Source organism: Delphinapterus leucas, chromosome 12 (assembly GCF_059928025.1).
Source record: "Delphinapterus leucas isolate spDelLeu-1000000601 "Yukka" chromosome 12, BTC_Dleu_Yukka2, whole genome shotgun sequence".
NCBI lineage: Eukaryota > Metazoa > Chordata > Mammalia > Artiodactyla > Monodontidae > Delphinapterus > Delphinapterus leucas.
Window position 1 is genome coordinate 63,809,613 of NC_143140.1, and position 16,377 is coordinate 63,825,989.

The window sequence follows — 16,377 nt, forward strand, 5'->3', positions numbered from 1 at the left end:
TGTTCTCCATGAACAAAATCATAAAAAGGGAGGAATGAGGTCGTGTCAAAAGTCAAGGGAGGATTGTTTAATCGGAGAGAAAAGTAAGCATGTTTATATACCATGGGGCTGGGGAAGGGGAAGAATTAGTAGCAAGATATAAATTTTAAAATGATAGAATAAAGAGAAAATAAACAATGAAGAAGCCAGGATTCTTCAACATCATGAGTATACATGAGTATACTTGAGGTCATGTGCCTCAAGTATAAGGGAAAACTTATCTAATGAGATAAAATGAGGAACTGCACAGATGTAGCTAAATGTATGCCATGGAGGCAGAAAGTTGAGCTGAGTTCATACACATAGTCTCAACTTCTCTGGCATATTAGCTTCTCTGTTGTGTCTATAAGAATATGAAATCAATAGATGTTTAGAAATAATCTTTTATAACAAAATAGTAGATCAGTGCAGGACAAAAAAAGAAAACAAAATTATGAACCCTCTCATTGACAAACCAATGAATATCAAAATACCATGTTTTACTTCGTCCCAGCATGGACTTAACATATACTACCATGGACTTATATATACTACTATGTAAAATAGATAGCTAGTGGGAAGCAGCCGCATAGCACAGGGAGATCAGCTCGGTGCTCTGTGACCACCTAGAGGGGTGGGATAGGGAGGGTGGGAGGGAGATACAAGAGGGAGGAGACATGGGGATATATGTATATGCATAGCTGATTCACTTTGTTATAAAGCAGAAAAGCACCATTGTAAAGCAGTTATACTCCAATAAAGATGTTTAAAAAAATAAAATTAAAAAATAAAGAAAATAAAATACCTTAAAAAAATACCATGTTTCAAATGTTTACACTGTTAAACATGTAGCAGAAAATCCTTTCTTTGTTGCAGAAGATCCATATTGCTCTTCTGATTGTACCAAAAGTAGGGACCAAATCAAGGACCAAAATTTACTTTTAAGTCTATATTGTTTTGATTTTTTTTTCATATTTCTCATTTCTAACAGGAGATTCTTTGTTTTGTTTTTTACAGTAGGTCCTTGTTGGTCATCTATTTTAAATAATAGCAGTGTGTACATGTCAATCCCAAATCCCAATTATGAAATAATTTAAAAAAACGTATACCAAAATATCTTGTCATTTATACTGTTAATTATTTTAGAATTTCAAATGTAAATTAGATGACAGAAGCCAAAGCAGGTTTGCATGTCCTAGAAGACAGCAGGTGACTTTGTGAGTGTGAAAATATGTTATTTTGAAATTGTTCTATGCTTCAGTAAAAAAGTTTGGTCATACGCAGAACATTTTGTTAGTGGATCTGGTAGAAACAGTGTTGTCATGCATTTTTCATTACGCTTTCTTTGCCTCTCTCACACCGATTCCACCTTTCTTTGCTGTAAGGTTGCTTTTTTTCCCCATAAGTCTCTTTCTCTTATCACTTTATTTCATATAGCTCACTAAATAATATCCTTTGGCTTAGGAGTTCCTTTTTTTAAACACTACAGTAAGTAAATACTTCACTTTTTCTAGGCTCAATGAAAACTAGAGTGAACATCTAGTAACGATAAAAACAAATAAAGCAGTGTATCAGCACTTGATTTTGTAAGACAGTGGAATTTTGGCAAAGGTCAGAGATATGTTTGAGTCTTCCTCTCAAAGCAGTTAACACATAACGCTGCATCTTTATTCAGTTACAAATTTAAATAGTCTCAGAAGCAGAGAGTTTGTTATACATGTGGTTTGAGGTTCTGACTTTGTACATATTGCAATGCTGAAATTTTCTTTATCTTTGCTTTTGTCCTCTCTTACATTTATTTGAAGAACTTAACGACTTTGTTTTTCAGTATTCATTTAAATAGATGCCTGAGTTTGGCCGAATCCCTGATTCAAGCAAAACAGTTCCTCTCTGATTCCCTGAGGAAAAATAATGATGTGTTGCAGAAATGTCTGTTGCTAACACCATTCAGGTTTCACTTGGTTTTTAAATACTCACTAGTCTGTTGTGTGCATGCACGTGCCAGAGAAGGGAAGGTGATGCTAGAAACTCGTCAGGTTATAAAATACCACGAGATACTAGCAGAGATGACTTTGCAACAAACAGCGAGTTACCTTCCTACTCCCTCAGAGAACCCAGAGTCTTTCTTGTAGGAGGGGAGTGGTTTATTTACAGATCACAACTGCTGTGCGTCCTATAATGAGGGGAGCATGAAATCTGAATTTTAACTGAACATGTGTTTCATAAAGGCTGGCTGGTCTTCAGATTGTAGATTACAATGGGAGCCAAGTCAGAATGCACATTCATAATTCAGTGTCAGTAAAACCTACCTATGCTTGTTATAAAGTTTATGATTCAAGCTCCTTAAGCTATTAGAGGTGTGTTTTATTGAAGCAAAACTATTCATTGTCTCATTTAAAAGTTTATTTGCAAAAAAAAAAAAAGAAAGTTTATTTGCAGAACACTTCATGTTACCAGTTAGTCATGAAACAGTATGAGTTTATGGACTGTGTATATTTTTTAATGTATAATTTCAAATTATTACAAAGGGTATCAACATTTTTATTGTGAATAATTTTTTTCAATTATGAGGACCTTTCCGCCAATAGGAAGGGTGGGTTAAGTTACTTGAAGGATTTATTCAATAAAGTTAACAAAAGACTAATTTGAGAGGTTCTTTATCCTCAGAAAGTTATCAATATTACTAGCTTATGCTCAGTCGTTTCCTAGATGGTTTTCTAAAGTTCTTGAAAGGACGTTCAGAGATTCAAGAGCAAGAAATTGGGACTGGTTGCAAATTAAAAGCAATTTCACTAGTAACGACTGGAGGTTTTCCAACAGGGAATGACCTTGGGTTGTCTATTTGAAAGAATGAAAATGTCTAACTAATTGGCCATGTCTACCTGAAGCCACTCACATTTTTAAAAGTGGGAGGAAAACTCTTTATAATAACTTCTCAATAGGACGTCAGACATCTAATTTCCTAAACGCTTTATGATTTATGTGAATATTTTGCTAATGTGTAATCTCACCCTTTGAGGAAGCGAAGATGCTGAAATAAGATGTGGCACACGGAGCCCCTGGAATTTAGCAGCTTCAAAACAATAGAACAAGTTTGTGGTTGTTGACAAAACCTTGAGAAGACCCTTCTTTCAGGATTGAGTGTTTGCTGGGTAAGCTTAATTTACTACCCCCATCTAAGTATTTGCTCGCTGTTCCAGGATTTCTGAAATCTCAATGGAGGTAGCTGAACAAGGACGCATCACAGCAATGACTCCTCCAGCTCACTTGATAGAAAGATGTGATTGTCCCCCGGGCTATTCTGGCTTGTCCTGTGAGGTAAGCTGGCTCCAACTAACCTTCTCAAGCCCCACTCAACCAGCCAAATGGAAATACTCCCAGGACCACCTTTACCGCAGTCAGTTTTACTTTCAGGCATACCCTCAACCTATTTTATCTGATCTTCCACTCACAATATGAGACGCAGTAAGAAGAGGATGATGTTATTGCTCCCTAGAAGTAGGAATCACAACTCAAGGGGAATATCTAATAAAAATTAAAAGATTTGTAAAAATATGAAACAGTCAGGAAGTAAGAATGTTTTCTTAAGGCCCCTTTATTGTATCTGATCTGTTTTCTTGGCACCTTTTCTGAACAGAGACATTTAAACTGCAGTGATTATGAGACAAGATTGTATTGGGATTTGAAAGATTGTTTTTATATAGAACATGACAAAACTTAGGCAGTAAATATCAGACTGTTCCCTTTAACATAGGCTTCTCAGAAGGACATAAATTGTTCCAATAGTGCCACTGTCACTCAGTCATTATATTTTTAAAACTGCATTTTTTACTTTCTAGGATATTCCTTTGACTATCTTCAGAATCGGTAAATCTTCTAGATCTTTATTTTGTGGAACCAATTTAAATTTTACAAATATTAAATCTTAATAGGAAGAGTATGATCTAGGGAGAGGTGGAATTGCTGAAAAAGTCACCTGGATTTGAATCTCTACTTCATCATATACTAAGACTGAGACCTTGTGCAGCTTGTAAACCTGCTTAAGCTTCAGCTGGTAAACCTCCAAGCCCCTGAGTAACTGCCACCACACTCACCCCTTCTCCTGCAGACCCTATAGTCCTCTCCACAGTGCAACAAATAAAGGCTGGCCTGGGAGGGGCCTCCAGGACCTGCTCCAGCCCTACAGCATGGATTCTTTCCCCTTAGTCAGATTGGTTGGTGGCCACTACATACTAGTTAGATATTTTTAATATCTCCCGTACCCACAGCCCAAGAATCACATGAAGCCTAAATGAACTAGAACTTAAGCACTTATCACAGTGCCTGGTAGTAGTCATAATAATAATAACCAAAGTCAATATGGTTAATAATATTATTAATGGAATAAGTAGTTATAGATCTAACTATTGATTTATTTATAAATACAGTTGGCCCTTGAGCAACATGAGTTTGAACTGCCTGGGTCCACTTATATATGAATTTTTTTCAGTAAATATACAATGGACCCTCCATGGGTTTCCAGTCCACAGATCCAACCAACTGCAGATCAAAAATTCCATCCATGGTTGGTTGAATCCACTAATGCTGTACCAGTGGATATGAGAGAGCCAACTCTGGGACTTAAGCATCGACAGAGATTCATGGAACTAATCTCCTGGCAGATAATGAGGAAGGACTGTAATTTTGTATATCTTTTGTAAATAGGATTTGAGAAGTTTTATTAAGTATGGCTCACAAGGCAGGTGAAGTACACTAAAAAACAATGAATATAACTCTCTTGAGAGGTGGCATGGTACAATGAAAAGAAAAAAGGAGTTTGGTCTCGGTGAATCCTCCCTAGCTTCTCTACTTGGACAGGACATTTGCTCTTTGTTGATGAACTTTGGGGTTTTCGTACCCATAGAATAATCATGAGGATTAATTTAAATGAAATCATACATATAAAAGCTCCTTTGCAAATTGAAATGTCATTCAACTTAGTTGCCATTGTATGAATTCCACACAGGTCAGAAAACAACTTTCATAAGAATAACTGCAAATATCTGTGAAATATCCTTGGAATAATTTTATAGTTTTGTGACTGCTCTGAACAGCAGTATTTATTTGAATGTGTATATTTTGATCTAATAAATGACCAAATAATCCATCTCATTATTAAATCATAACTCGTACATACACCAGTAAGTATATATATTGTACCTATAGGCACAACCCAATATGTGTGAAATATATATATGCACACACATTGTAGATGTGAAAAATGAGGCAGTGACAGAGGCACATACAAAATATGCTACCTTTCCAATGAGCATGAAAAAGATAAAAGATAGAATTTGAGATTTTTCTAGACAAGAGGTGGAATTTTATTTATCCCAGGGAGTGTTTGGCTGTACTGCTGTCTCACTGTGTAACCTTGGTCAATACCTTAATTGCTATAGGCCTTAGTTATTATATAGTTATCCAATCTATAAAATTACAGGTTGGGTTTTGAAGTTCTAACATTCTCTAATTCTGCAATGTTATTTTGCTATACAAGATATTAAGTAGTCAAAATTGACCTTAGATATCTTGAAGAGAAAGTTACTACAGCTATATTTTTCTGCATTTATTTAAAGAGTACTCTTCACTTATGAACCAAAATATTAGCAGAGTATCAGATTATTTTAATGCAATCTACCTTCCACTCCAGATTTGAAATGTTAAAATTCATCTTATTATGATCATCAGGCTTTTTAAATAGTATATTCTAAAACATACTTTCCCATTAATTTTAGTAATTTCCATCATTATATGAAAATATAAATTAGCCAATACAAATACAAATAAAGCCAATGATATATGAAGAAAATCAAGAAAAACTAGAAACACATACAAACTATTATCTGCATTGGTGGCTTCACCTATGTCCTGTGAATTTCACTTAAGCTCCTGTTAACAGACAATAATTACAGTAATATCTTAGAGGAGAGATTAGGGGATAAAGACCTATCTCTTATAATAAGCTACCTGAGGTTTTCTCCACAACCCATTGCCTCTAATCCATTATACATCTTATTTATAATTCATCTTGAATCTAAAGTGTAATTACTCAGGCATAAAATCTAATCATCAAAGCAAGAACTAAGGACAGTTTTGAAATAATACATCCCATTCTAGTAACATATGCTTTGGGTCATGAATACGCAAAGCAATTCCTTTACGATATTTTCACCAAATGTAAGGTATTCTAGAGACATTTGCATTTACAAGCTACTCATTTCATGTTTTTATCCAGAAATGTGGTTGCAAAGAAACAAAATTAAGTGTTGGTTACCATTGTAAATATAGCCAGTTGTGAAGACACTTAGCCTTGCCTATTACCTGTAGGGTTATAACACTGTAACCCTGTTCATTAAAAATTTCAGTTCTAGAAATGCTTACTTATTATAATTTATGATTTGAAGTAGAGACTAGGTTACCTTTAGAGGTCAAATAACACGATTTCCTCACCACAGTTGTTGGTGTGGGAGCCGTTGAGTTTACCATACTTTACCTAAGCTACTCCTCACTGTTGTCTCGGTTAACATTGTTGCCTAAACTGACCTAAACTCAGGTTAGGTTGTAGGTAGAAATGGAAACTATTCAATGCTGAATATGTGGTTCTCTGCAATAAGATCATGGAAGTCAGAAATTCACAGGTGATCTCCTAATGATATTTTGCTCATTTCATATTGTTTCCCCTTTCCATCATGTTTTATTAGGGCTTCTGGCTCACAGTTGAATGGCTAGTGTGTACTGGATCACCACTCACAAGCTGTCAATTGGCTATCAACAATAATTTTTTAAATCCTCAAACAAAAATCCTCAAACAGTACCTATTGTCAACTCATAAAACTCAAAAGACAAAATAGCGAGACTAGACATTTTTTCTTACACATGCACATTTCTAGGGATGCTCTTTACCACTTCAGTTGCACATGGAAGACCCAAAGACTCTTTTCATATACATTAAAATATTAAAGAACATGGTATGGGTAAGTGTCATACATTGTAATTTTGTTTCCCAATGCAGTGTAGAACAATCACTGTTGCCTTTGTTTTCAGTGTATTCTCGATGACTATATCTAAAAATTTATCTGGAATAGAGGCACCCATATTGATTTATTGTATTTCAAGCACTACACACACATCATCTCATTTATTCCTCACAACCCTATTAAAAAAACACACAAAACTGACCATTTATTGAGTGCTTACTGTATCCTGCACAATGTCAAGTGCATTCCCTAATATACTTACACCAACATCATTAAGCACATTATAATTCCCATTTTATGGGTGAGGAAATGGAAGCTCAGGCAGGTTAGGAAACCTGCCCTTTATCACACAGTTGGAAAACAGCAATCTGAACCTACCTAAGTCTGTTTCAGAAAACCTAGCTACATTAATACTCAACTAGTAAGTTATACAACATCCTTACATTCCACGTGAGGAAGCTTCAGCCCACAGTATTTAAAACGTGCATAAGTCATATGTAGTAAGTGGTGAGACAGGAATTAAACCTAGGATTGTCTGATTGCAAAACCCATGTAAAGATACAAGACAGTGTTTTTACTGGCAACAGCACACAAATAACCATATTTTTTTAATGGTTAAACTCTGCGTTATGTAACCCGGCACCTGGAGTGTGTTGCCTCTTTACTCTCTTTGTCTCCCATTCTCTTCTTTCCTCCCTCCCACATTTTTGTGCAATTTGATTCTAACATTATGATGGGGTACCATATTATGAAAACAAATTAAAGATGGAAGGAGAGCAGAAGAAAATTGAGCTCTGAATAATTTCAGCACAAGGCAAGAAGAGGACTTTGGAAAAGTTTGAGTTAGGAAAAAAAAAAATGGATAAGATTAGGACAGTGTTTATTACTTGCTTTTCTGTAATTCTTTATTTTGTTCCAGAAAGAATTTTAGATGGGACTTTAAAAAGTAGCTGTTATCTTTCCTCTTTTTTTCCCAACTCAAATATAATCATTCTCATGAATTTTGCCCCAGTTGACTCACAAGAAAAACGTCTGATTTTGAAAAATAGCCTCAAATATTTGAAAAATGGAAAAAATAAATACAGGGTCCACGAAAGGAGGAGATTAAAGAGAAATAAATATGTCTCATTCTTTTACAGTGTGTTTGAAGTTTCTAATTCTTGTGTTGCAGAATAGTCTCTCTTTTTTTTTTTTTCTAACTCAGAAGTTTATAAGGACACAAAATTTATCTAGAGTGTTAGAACTGTAGAAACTTCAGAAATCAACTGAGTTAATACATCTGCTCATTTGTGGGATGAGGAAACCACATCTCAACGACACCAAACGACTTGCGTGTATCCCTCAGGAAAAACTAACTAGTAAAATCAAGGCTTCCTTATTCCTTGATGTTATAGTACCAGAGTCTGTACGCCCTTCAAAGACACACATTCCCAGCAGGGAATGAGGAGTGTGCCAGTGATCCTCAATCCTGGCTGCTTATTAGACCCTCCTGGGAGTTTTACAACACACCCTGGCCCTAGTCTCCACCAATTATATAGAATCTCTGGGGGCAGAGCCAGGTATCCATATTTAAAGCTCCTCAGACGATTCTATGTGCAGCCAGGGTTGAGAATCACATAGACAGGCCTAAAAGCTTCCACACAGAGCTTGACTTGGAGCCCAGACTTTTACCCTCACTGGAGTGCTTTTCTACTTTGTCCTACTCTTTCCAGAGAAGAGCCATAGTAATAAGAGAAACTGGGTGTAAACTTTACCTGCGGTGCTCACCTTCAGATTTCAGTCCATAACATTGAATTTCATATGATTCCTCAATGAAAAGTACCATTTCTTAATGTTATTCTTCTTCTAAGACTTTTTTCAACTTTTGTTTGATATAAAAAGTAGAGCTAGGAACTCTCAATTTGTGTGATTTTTTAAAGACACACACACACGCACACACACACACACACACCCCAAGCAAATATACCAGTAAAATAACAATAATTATATAGGTATCCAGCGATGAAATCTATATAAAGAAAACCCAATTTTATTCTACAGTCAGCACACACCAGGACTGGAACAACCCATACTATGTAAAATTTTTAAACACGCCTTGGATTGTTTCTTCAGTTATGCTTAAATGAATTCCTCAGCCATAACTTCCAGACCTTATTTGGTAACAATGGCAAAAATGAACCTTTATTTTCAAGAATATGAATAAACTTATTAAAATATCTTAGGTCCACTATAAGACAAATAGGACTCAATATATTTTGAATACTATTCCCAGTTTTATCAGCTTGCTCAAATCCAGGATGTTATTAAATCTCATTAGAATTTCTTATAGGCTGAGATAAAAGCAGAGAGACTCTTAAATGCTTAACTGAAGTACTCTCACATTATCCAAATCAAAACAAACAAGGAGAGTGCTGACTATTGATCGTTTTTCTTCTAAGGAGCCTCTACATACTCCACTCTGGATGACCTAGTCCAGAACCAAAAGGATGCAAAGGCAGTAAGAAGTTCTTAATTCACTTTTTTCCCCTGCTTATTCAGCAATCACTTTTCTCATCAATGGGAGCAAAATATCCTGTGAAAAAATTTTTACATAGCTAATATCCCTTTATAATCTTCAGTGGAATCTGGAAAACTAACTCCTATCTCTTACTCATAAATCAAACAATGGCTAATAAATGCAGCAGCTTTGCACACTAAGAGATCTGAGCCCAAAACACAAGACTGTTCTCATTCCCTCTTCAAAGCTATGGGCTTTCTTTCAAAGAGTCAGAGATGTTTCTTGATACATTTACATAATAAACCCAAATGAAGATGGAAGTCTTGATTTTGCATATGTCAGCTTTGCTAGCAGTTTCCTGTTTGCTCTCAGATTTTTATTGCAAAATGAAAAAACTAGATCAAGGAAAGATACATTTTATTGGTGGCCTAATATTCCCAAGACATGTAGAGCTTTTATTATTTTGAATTTCTTACTTTTATAGTCTTCTAATTATACCGATATAAATAACATGACCGTGACACTTTTTTATTTATTTAATGTTTTTCTGAGTCTCATTGGACATTTCCTAGTTACCCATCAAGCACAGTGGAAGCAGATTTTAGGTTGTCAAGGACACTGGAACTCTCTCTTTAGTCCATATGACAATTTTATTTAAAAACAAACTTTTGTTTCAAGAAAAAGAAGACTATTTGAAGTTTGTCCAGGCTGAGTGGTATTTGCAAATGACAGCTTTCCTTTGCTAAAGTCTGATGACACAGACGCTGCTTGTATACTCTATGGACCAGGCAGAATACACATTAGGAATCAAAAGTGACATTCATTGTTTCTAAGTGGTGTTGCCTTTACTGCTGATGGGGGGAAAGAAATCCTTCTTTTTAACTACTGAAGAACCCAAGTGTTACTAAAGAAAGATTTCCAAGTTGGCTGTCCTAATTGGCTTCTTTTTCTTTCAGGCATGCATGCCAGGATTTTATCGACTGCGTTCTGAGCCAGGTGGCCGTACCCCTGGACCAGCCCTGGGCACCTGTGTTCCATGTCAGTGTCATGGACACAGCAGCCTGTGTGACCCTGAAACCTCCATATGCCAGGTATTCATCTGAGCCTTTCTTGAACAAAGCCCATGTGCTCATTTCTCTTTACACATATTCATATACTAAGTGCAGAGGTCAGCTAACCTGCAGGGGACTTAACGTGTGTGTGTGTGTGTGTGTGTGTGAAACAAAACGTGGGAAAAAAATACATTTACCATATTATGCATTTTTTAAAGTAATTAAAAAGTTACAACTGGAAAAACCACTGCTTATGTCAAGAAATAGTATATTATTATCAACAGCATCGTAGACAAATACCAGACAACACAACGATTTATTTAAAAATCACATGAGGGTTTTTTTCTGATTTTAAATAAAAATAAGCTCTTCGTAAGACATTTGGAAATCATAGAAAAGTGTTAAGGAAAAAAATAAAAGTCACCCAAAATTGAACATAAACATTTAATATTTTATGTGTTTCCCACCAATTTTATGTATGTGTTTATAAAGAAGATTTATATGACACCATAGGTGTAGTTTTATGTTCTGCATTTTAAAAAATGTACATATCATGAGCATATTATGTTGTTAAATAGTCTCTAAAATCTTTACTATCTTTGATTTGATATCCCATAATTTAACCATTTCTTTAAAACAGTTTACTGCTCTTATTTTTTTTTGTTGTTATTACATTCCTGCTAACACCTTACTCTGTCACCCCTGGAACAATCAGGACTGTGGAGAAATTTAGGTTTCCTGTGTCACCACTTAGGGTCCCCAGACTCTAGTCCCCAGGCAACTCTGGGTGTCTCCTCTGCTGAACTCATTTCCCACCTCTCCTTGTCTCCTGAAACTCTTTCATGGAGCTTTGTGGAACTCATGACCAGACATCAGCAAAATCCCCTACATAATCTCCCTCTTCTTTTGAGGTCCTCTTTATTTGCTCAAACTGAAACCTGGTTTCCCAACACACTACTCCCCTGGCAGCGGTCTCAAGTGGAATCCGCTGTTTTTTCTCACACTCTTCATTTCCCTGAGCCTGAGGGCGGGGCTGTGGCCCTGCTCTTCGCTGCCACTTTCAGGTCATCCTTGTTTTCTCTTCTGTAACAACACCTAGCTTTGAATCTCAGGTCTCCATCCATTTGCCCACTACACCTGCTTGTTGAAGCCATTTACTAACCCTCAGGTCACCCACCTCATTCCTTGAAGATTTTTCCTTTGTATCATTGCCGTTCACTATAGCACCACTCCTATCATAATTCCTGGTGATTTTGATGCCCATAAAATGGACTCTTCCCATGTCTTGTCCTCACTCCATGAGCCTGTCTGAGAACTTGTCATTACCAGGAACTGAGTGCCTCTGTAGCCTCAATGTCAACTATCCTCTCATTGACCACCATTTCTTTTCTTTCCAGTTCACTTCTTCTTAGTACTTCAAAGTCAACATTTTGTCTCATCATCGACGCTCACATTTTTATCATTCCTTATGTTTCTCATGCCCTCACTTTCTTAATCAGCTTAATATTCATGGCCCTTTTTTTTTTCTGGCTGCGTTGGATCTTCGTTGCTGTGCACAGACTTTCTCTAGTTGCGGCGAGTGCAGGCTTCTCGTTGCGGTGGCTTCTCTCGTTGTGGAGCACGGGCTCCAGGCGCGCGGGCTTCAGTAGATGCAGCACACAGGTTCAGTAGTTGCAGCTTGTGGGCTCTAGAGCACAGGCTCAGTAGTTGTGGCGCATGGGCTTAGTTGCTCTGCGGCATGTGGGATCTTCCTGGACCAGGGATCGAACCCGTGTCCCCTGCATTGGCAGGCGGATTCTTAAGCACTGCACCACCAGGGAAGTCCCATGACCCTTCTTTAATATCACTGCTTTGTGATGTTCATTTCTCTTATTACCACTCCTTTACTTCTTACGTTTACTCAGTGAATTCCACCTCCGGTTAAATCCTACTCCTCCAATTAGAGCCTTCTAATCTGAAAGTGGCTCTGGAAAATAGTCGACTATGCTGACTAGTCTCACCGTATGTTCACTATCACTCACTTCAAAGGGAACCTTTATTCTGCTCTTCCATCATGCCACGTTTCTCCAGTCCAGTGCCTCTCTCACATTCCTGCGTGATAATTTCCTACCTTCTCATCCCTCTTCAAATCCCAAACCCTTCCCAGACCCATTTCCATCCTTACTTTCAGTTGATGGCCTTGTTTCTTCTTATTTCACTGAGAAATTAAAAACAATCAGAAGAGAACTAACCCAAGCTCCCACTAACACATGCACCTACCTTTCTGCATCTGTGTGCAGTTACTCTGGTTTTTCCACCAATTTGGATGAACTGTTCTTGTTTGTAGAAAAGACCAACTCTGCCACCTATGCTCTAGATCCCAGCCCTCCCTCCCACTCAAGGACATCACTCTGGCCATGCCTATTCTCGCCTCCCTTCTGAATCACTTTTTGGTACTTCTTCTATCTTAAAAAACATAAATAAACAAACAAATAAATAAATCTCTCTTGACTCCACTTCCCCTCTTGATTTTTACCACTTCATTCCTCTCCTTTCACATAGAGAAGAGTTTATACTCTTGTCTACAATTTCTCTCCTCCCATTCTCCCTTGAACTACTAAAATCAGGCTTTTCCTCCACCACGATATGCATACCAACTACTAGTATTCAGCTCTTCACTGTACTTGATTTATCAGCAGCACTTGCTCCTCTGAAGCAGCCATTCCTCTTGAAGCTTTTGTTCAGTTTGCTTTTCTGGACATGACAGTCTAGGGTTTTTCAAGCTAGATGGCTGCTCCTTCTCAGTCCTCTTTGCTATTTTCTCCTCATTACCTGAAATCAATATACTGGTATTCCTAGGATTCAATCCTTGGAGCAATTTGCTTGTCTGACTACACTCATTCTCATGGTGATCTCACCCAGGCAATGACTTTCAATATATATACTGAGATCTCACAATATTTACCATTATTTCTATGATGAAATTTTAGATCCAACTCTTTAATCTTTCCAGAATTTATTATAATGTGGGGAGATAATTTTCCTTCAATATGTTACTTTAAAGAAACATTTATTTGTTAATATTTCCTTTTCTCCTTGACACATCATGGTATCTGAATATATACACATTTGTTTTGTTCATTTTAAGATATATTTAAAGAATCATCTATTCTTTTCTGCTTACCTTTTATTTCCTTTTATAATGTTCTGATTACCTTCATTTTATAGTACACTATAAATTCTGGTAAAGCAAGACCCTTTACTACTCTCCTTTTCCTAATTTTCTTAACTTGATGTACTTATATATTCTTCCAAATGTCATTTTGATTCACTATTTTAATCTCTTCCCCAAAAAATATTACTGGAATTTTTATTGAAAATGCATTAAAGCTGTTTGTAAAGAATTGCTATCTTTACACTATTCAGCTATCCTCCCTAAACCCAGGAATGATACTCTTCTCTATTCAAACATTTTATGTCTCACAGTTTTTAATATTATCCATATGGGCTATGCATTTGTTAATGTTAAAATTATTGCCATTTATCTTACATTTTCTTTTTAATGGTGAGCATTACATTTTTTTGTTTCAGTGTATTTATTAACTGGTCATTACTGGTAAATATTGACAAAATATATTTTTTACATGTGTTTGATATCCAGCCACTTTTTTTCTACTTCTAGAAGTTTCTTGCTTGATTCTTACAGTTATTTTTATATTTACAACAATAATATTTGCAATAGCTATAATTGTGTCTTCCTTGCCAGAGCTATATCTAGTATAATAATTTCATTTTTTGCATTGATTAAGTCTCCCAAAAAATGTTAAATAGGAGGGTAGTCAGCTTCCTATCTTGTTGCTGATTTTAATACGAAAGCCTCAGGTCTTTCACTGCGAACTATGATGCTGGTGATTAGTTTAAGGTAAATATTTTTTATCATGTTAAGAAAACTTCTTTTTATTCCTGACTTCTTAAATATACCTTCTTTCAGTCAAGGCAGAGTATGGAAATTTATCATATGCTTATTTGTGAGGACTGGAGTGGAGGTGAAGGTCTTACCCATCCTTAAATTCTTGAAATAATCATGATTTGGTTTAAGTGTAGCATTTTTTTCACCAATCTACTGGCTTGCAAAATTCAATAGATAATTTCAGGAATGTGGTTAACTTATGCATTCTTAAGTGGGAATTAAATGCATTTTTCTTTCTTATGCAATCGTTGCTGGAATTTTTAATAGTAATGTCACTCCATATGAATAATTTAGAAGCATTCACAAAATATACAGTTTACTTTCATTTTTATTTAGGATAAAAAGTTGCTGTCATTATATTGTCCTGTTTTGACCAATAGGCTATTATATCTATTTTTGTGCCTTAAGGATCCTTATTAGAGGTCTATTTTCTGAGATAACCCTAGATGAAGTAAAAAATAAATACATAGGTGCATCACACATGCACAGCTAGTATAAATTGCTGTGCTCTGAATTTTTATATATTCCTTCAGGGAACTTATAACTTCTGAATTTAGACAACTTTGTTTATCTTTGAAACAGCCCCATGAGGCAAATAGAAAATAGCTATTATTACTCCGATCCTATAACTGAGGCAACTGAAGCATACTGATTTCTTTACTATTTGTACTGAGTTTCCCAGTTTAATATCGTATCCACTACACAGTGCAATGCCCTCTATGTTGGTATAGTGGTTATAAGCATGACTCTGATCAGACTGCCTTGATTCAAATCCTGGCTTCATCCCTTTTGGGCTGTGTGGGCCTAGTCAATTTATTTAGCCTCAGTGGTGTCTTAATTTCCTCATTTATAAAATGAAGATAAGAATATTACCTACTCAGAGTTTTTCTGTGGATTCAGTGAAATACTAGATAAAAGGCTTAGAACATTAATTAGCTTGTGATAAGCTCTGTAGTGGAAGTGATAGCTATGATGATTGGTGATGATAAAGATGATCATTACCATACATGTTAGCCACTATTTATAGTCTAAGAACCAATCAGATGATAAATAATCAAAAATTAATTTAAAAACCACCGTTATATCCAGCGCTATGCTAGATTTTCTCACGTTTTCTTCTTTTTTCTTTATTCCTTTCTTCAAAAATAAGGGGTAGAGAAGAAACGAAACTATAGAAAACTTCACAGGCTAGGCATTTCAACTGTTAAGTAAAACCCACATCATTTTGTAACTATTCTCTTCATAATTCCTCACGACACTTACAAGAGAGCTGTTGCTTCTTTGTAGGTGCTAATAAATCCTACACATAGGCATGTGATTACCAATAGCTCAGTGACCATTACCCCTTAAGGAAAATTTTCTTCAAAATGGAGGAGTAAAACCTACATGATATTGAACCCCAAGCCAGAAGGGGGAGAAGAGGTAGGTGAATTAATACTAATCAGTGCACACATACACACACATACACAACCACATAGACAGATAGACAGATAGAGTTTTCAGAGTTTATGTAACACACACATCTATGCCTATATTTATTTATAAACATATATATTCTCATTTAATTATCACTATAGTTCTATAGTCAATATTATTTCTCCTATATTTTACGTGGGAAAATTGAAGTCCCAGCTAGTGCAAATAACTTCTCAAGACCAAATACTTTGTGGAAATATCATTTTCACTCTATCACAATTCTTATTTTAAAATGAAAAGGATAAAATAAATCTCAATCATTGATCTGCCCCGTTGCCTGTAACATTGTCAGTATCTGTGGTTAATCAATTAGCTATATCCTCAGTAAATAATCTCATAGCTATAATCTACTGTATTTAAGGTGCTTTA

General features: G+C 36.0%; 1 protein-coding gene across 1 annotated transcript in view; it reads left to right on the forward strand.

Annotated features, from left to right (window-relative positions):
• LAMA2 (laminin subunit alpha 2) overlaps positions 1-16,377 on the forward strand; it is a 610,905-nt gene that overhangs the window by 423,092 nt on the left and 171,436 nt on the right. The window contains exons 29-30 of the mRNA XM_089921992.1: positions 3,219-3,336; positions 10,488-10,622. Coding sequence (XP_089778118.1) covers positions 3,219-3,336; positions 10,488-10,622 — 253 coding nt within the window. The remainder of the gene's footprint in view (positions 1-3,218; positions 3,337-10,487; positions 10,623-16,377) is intronic.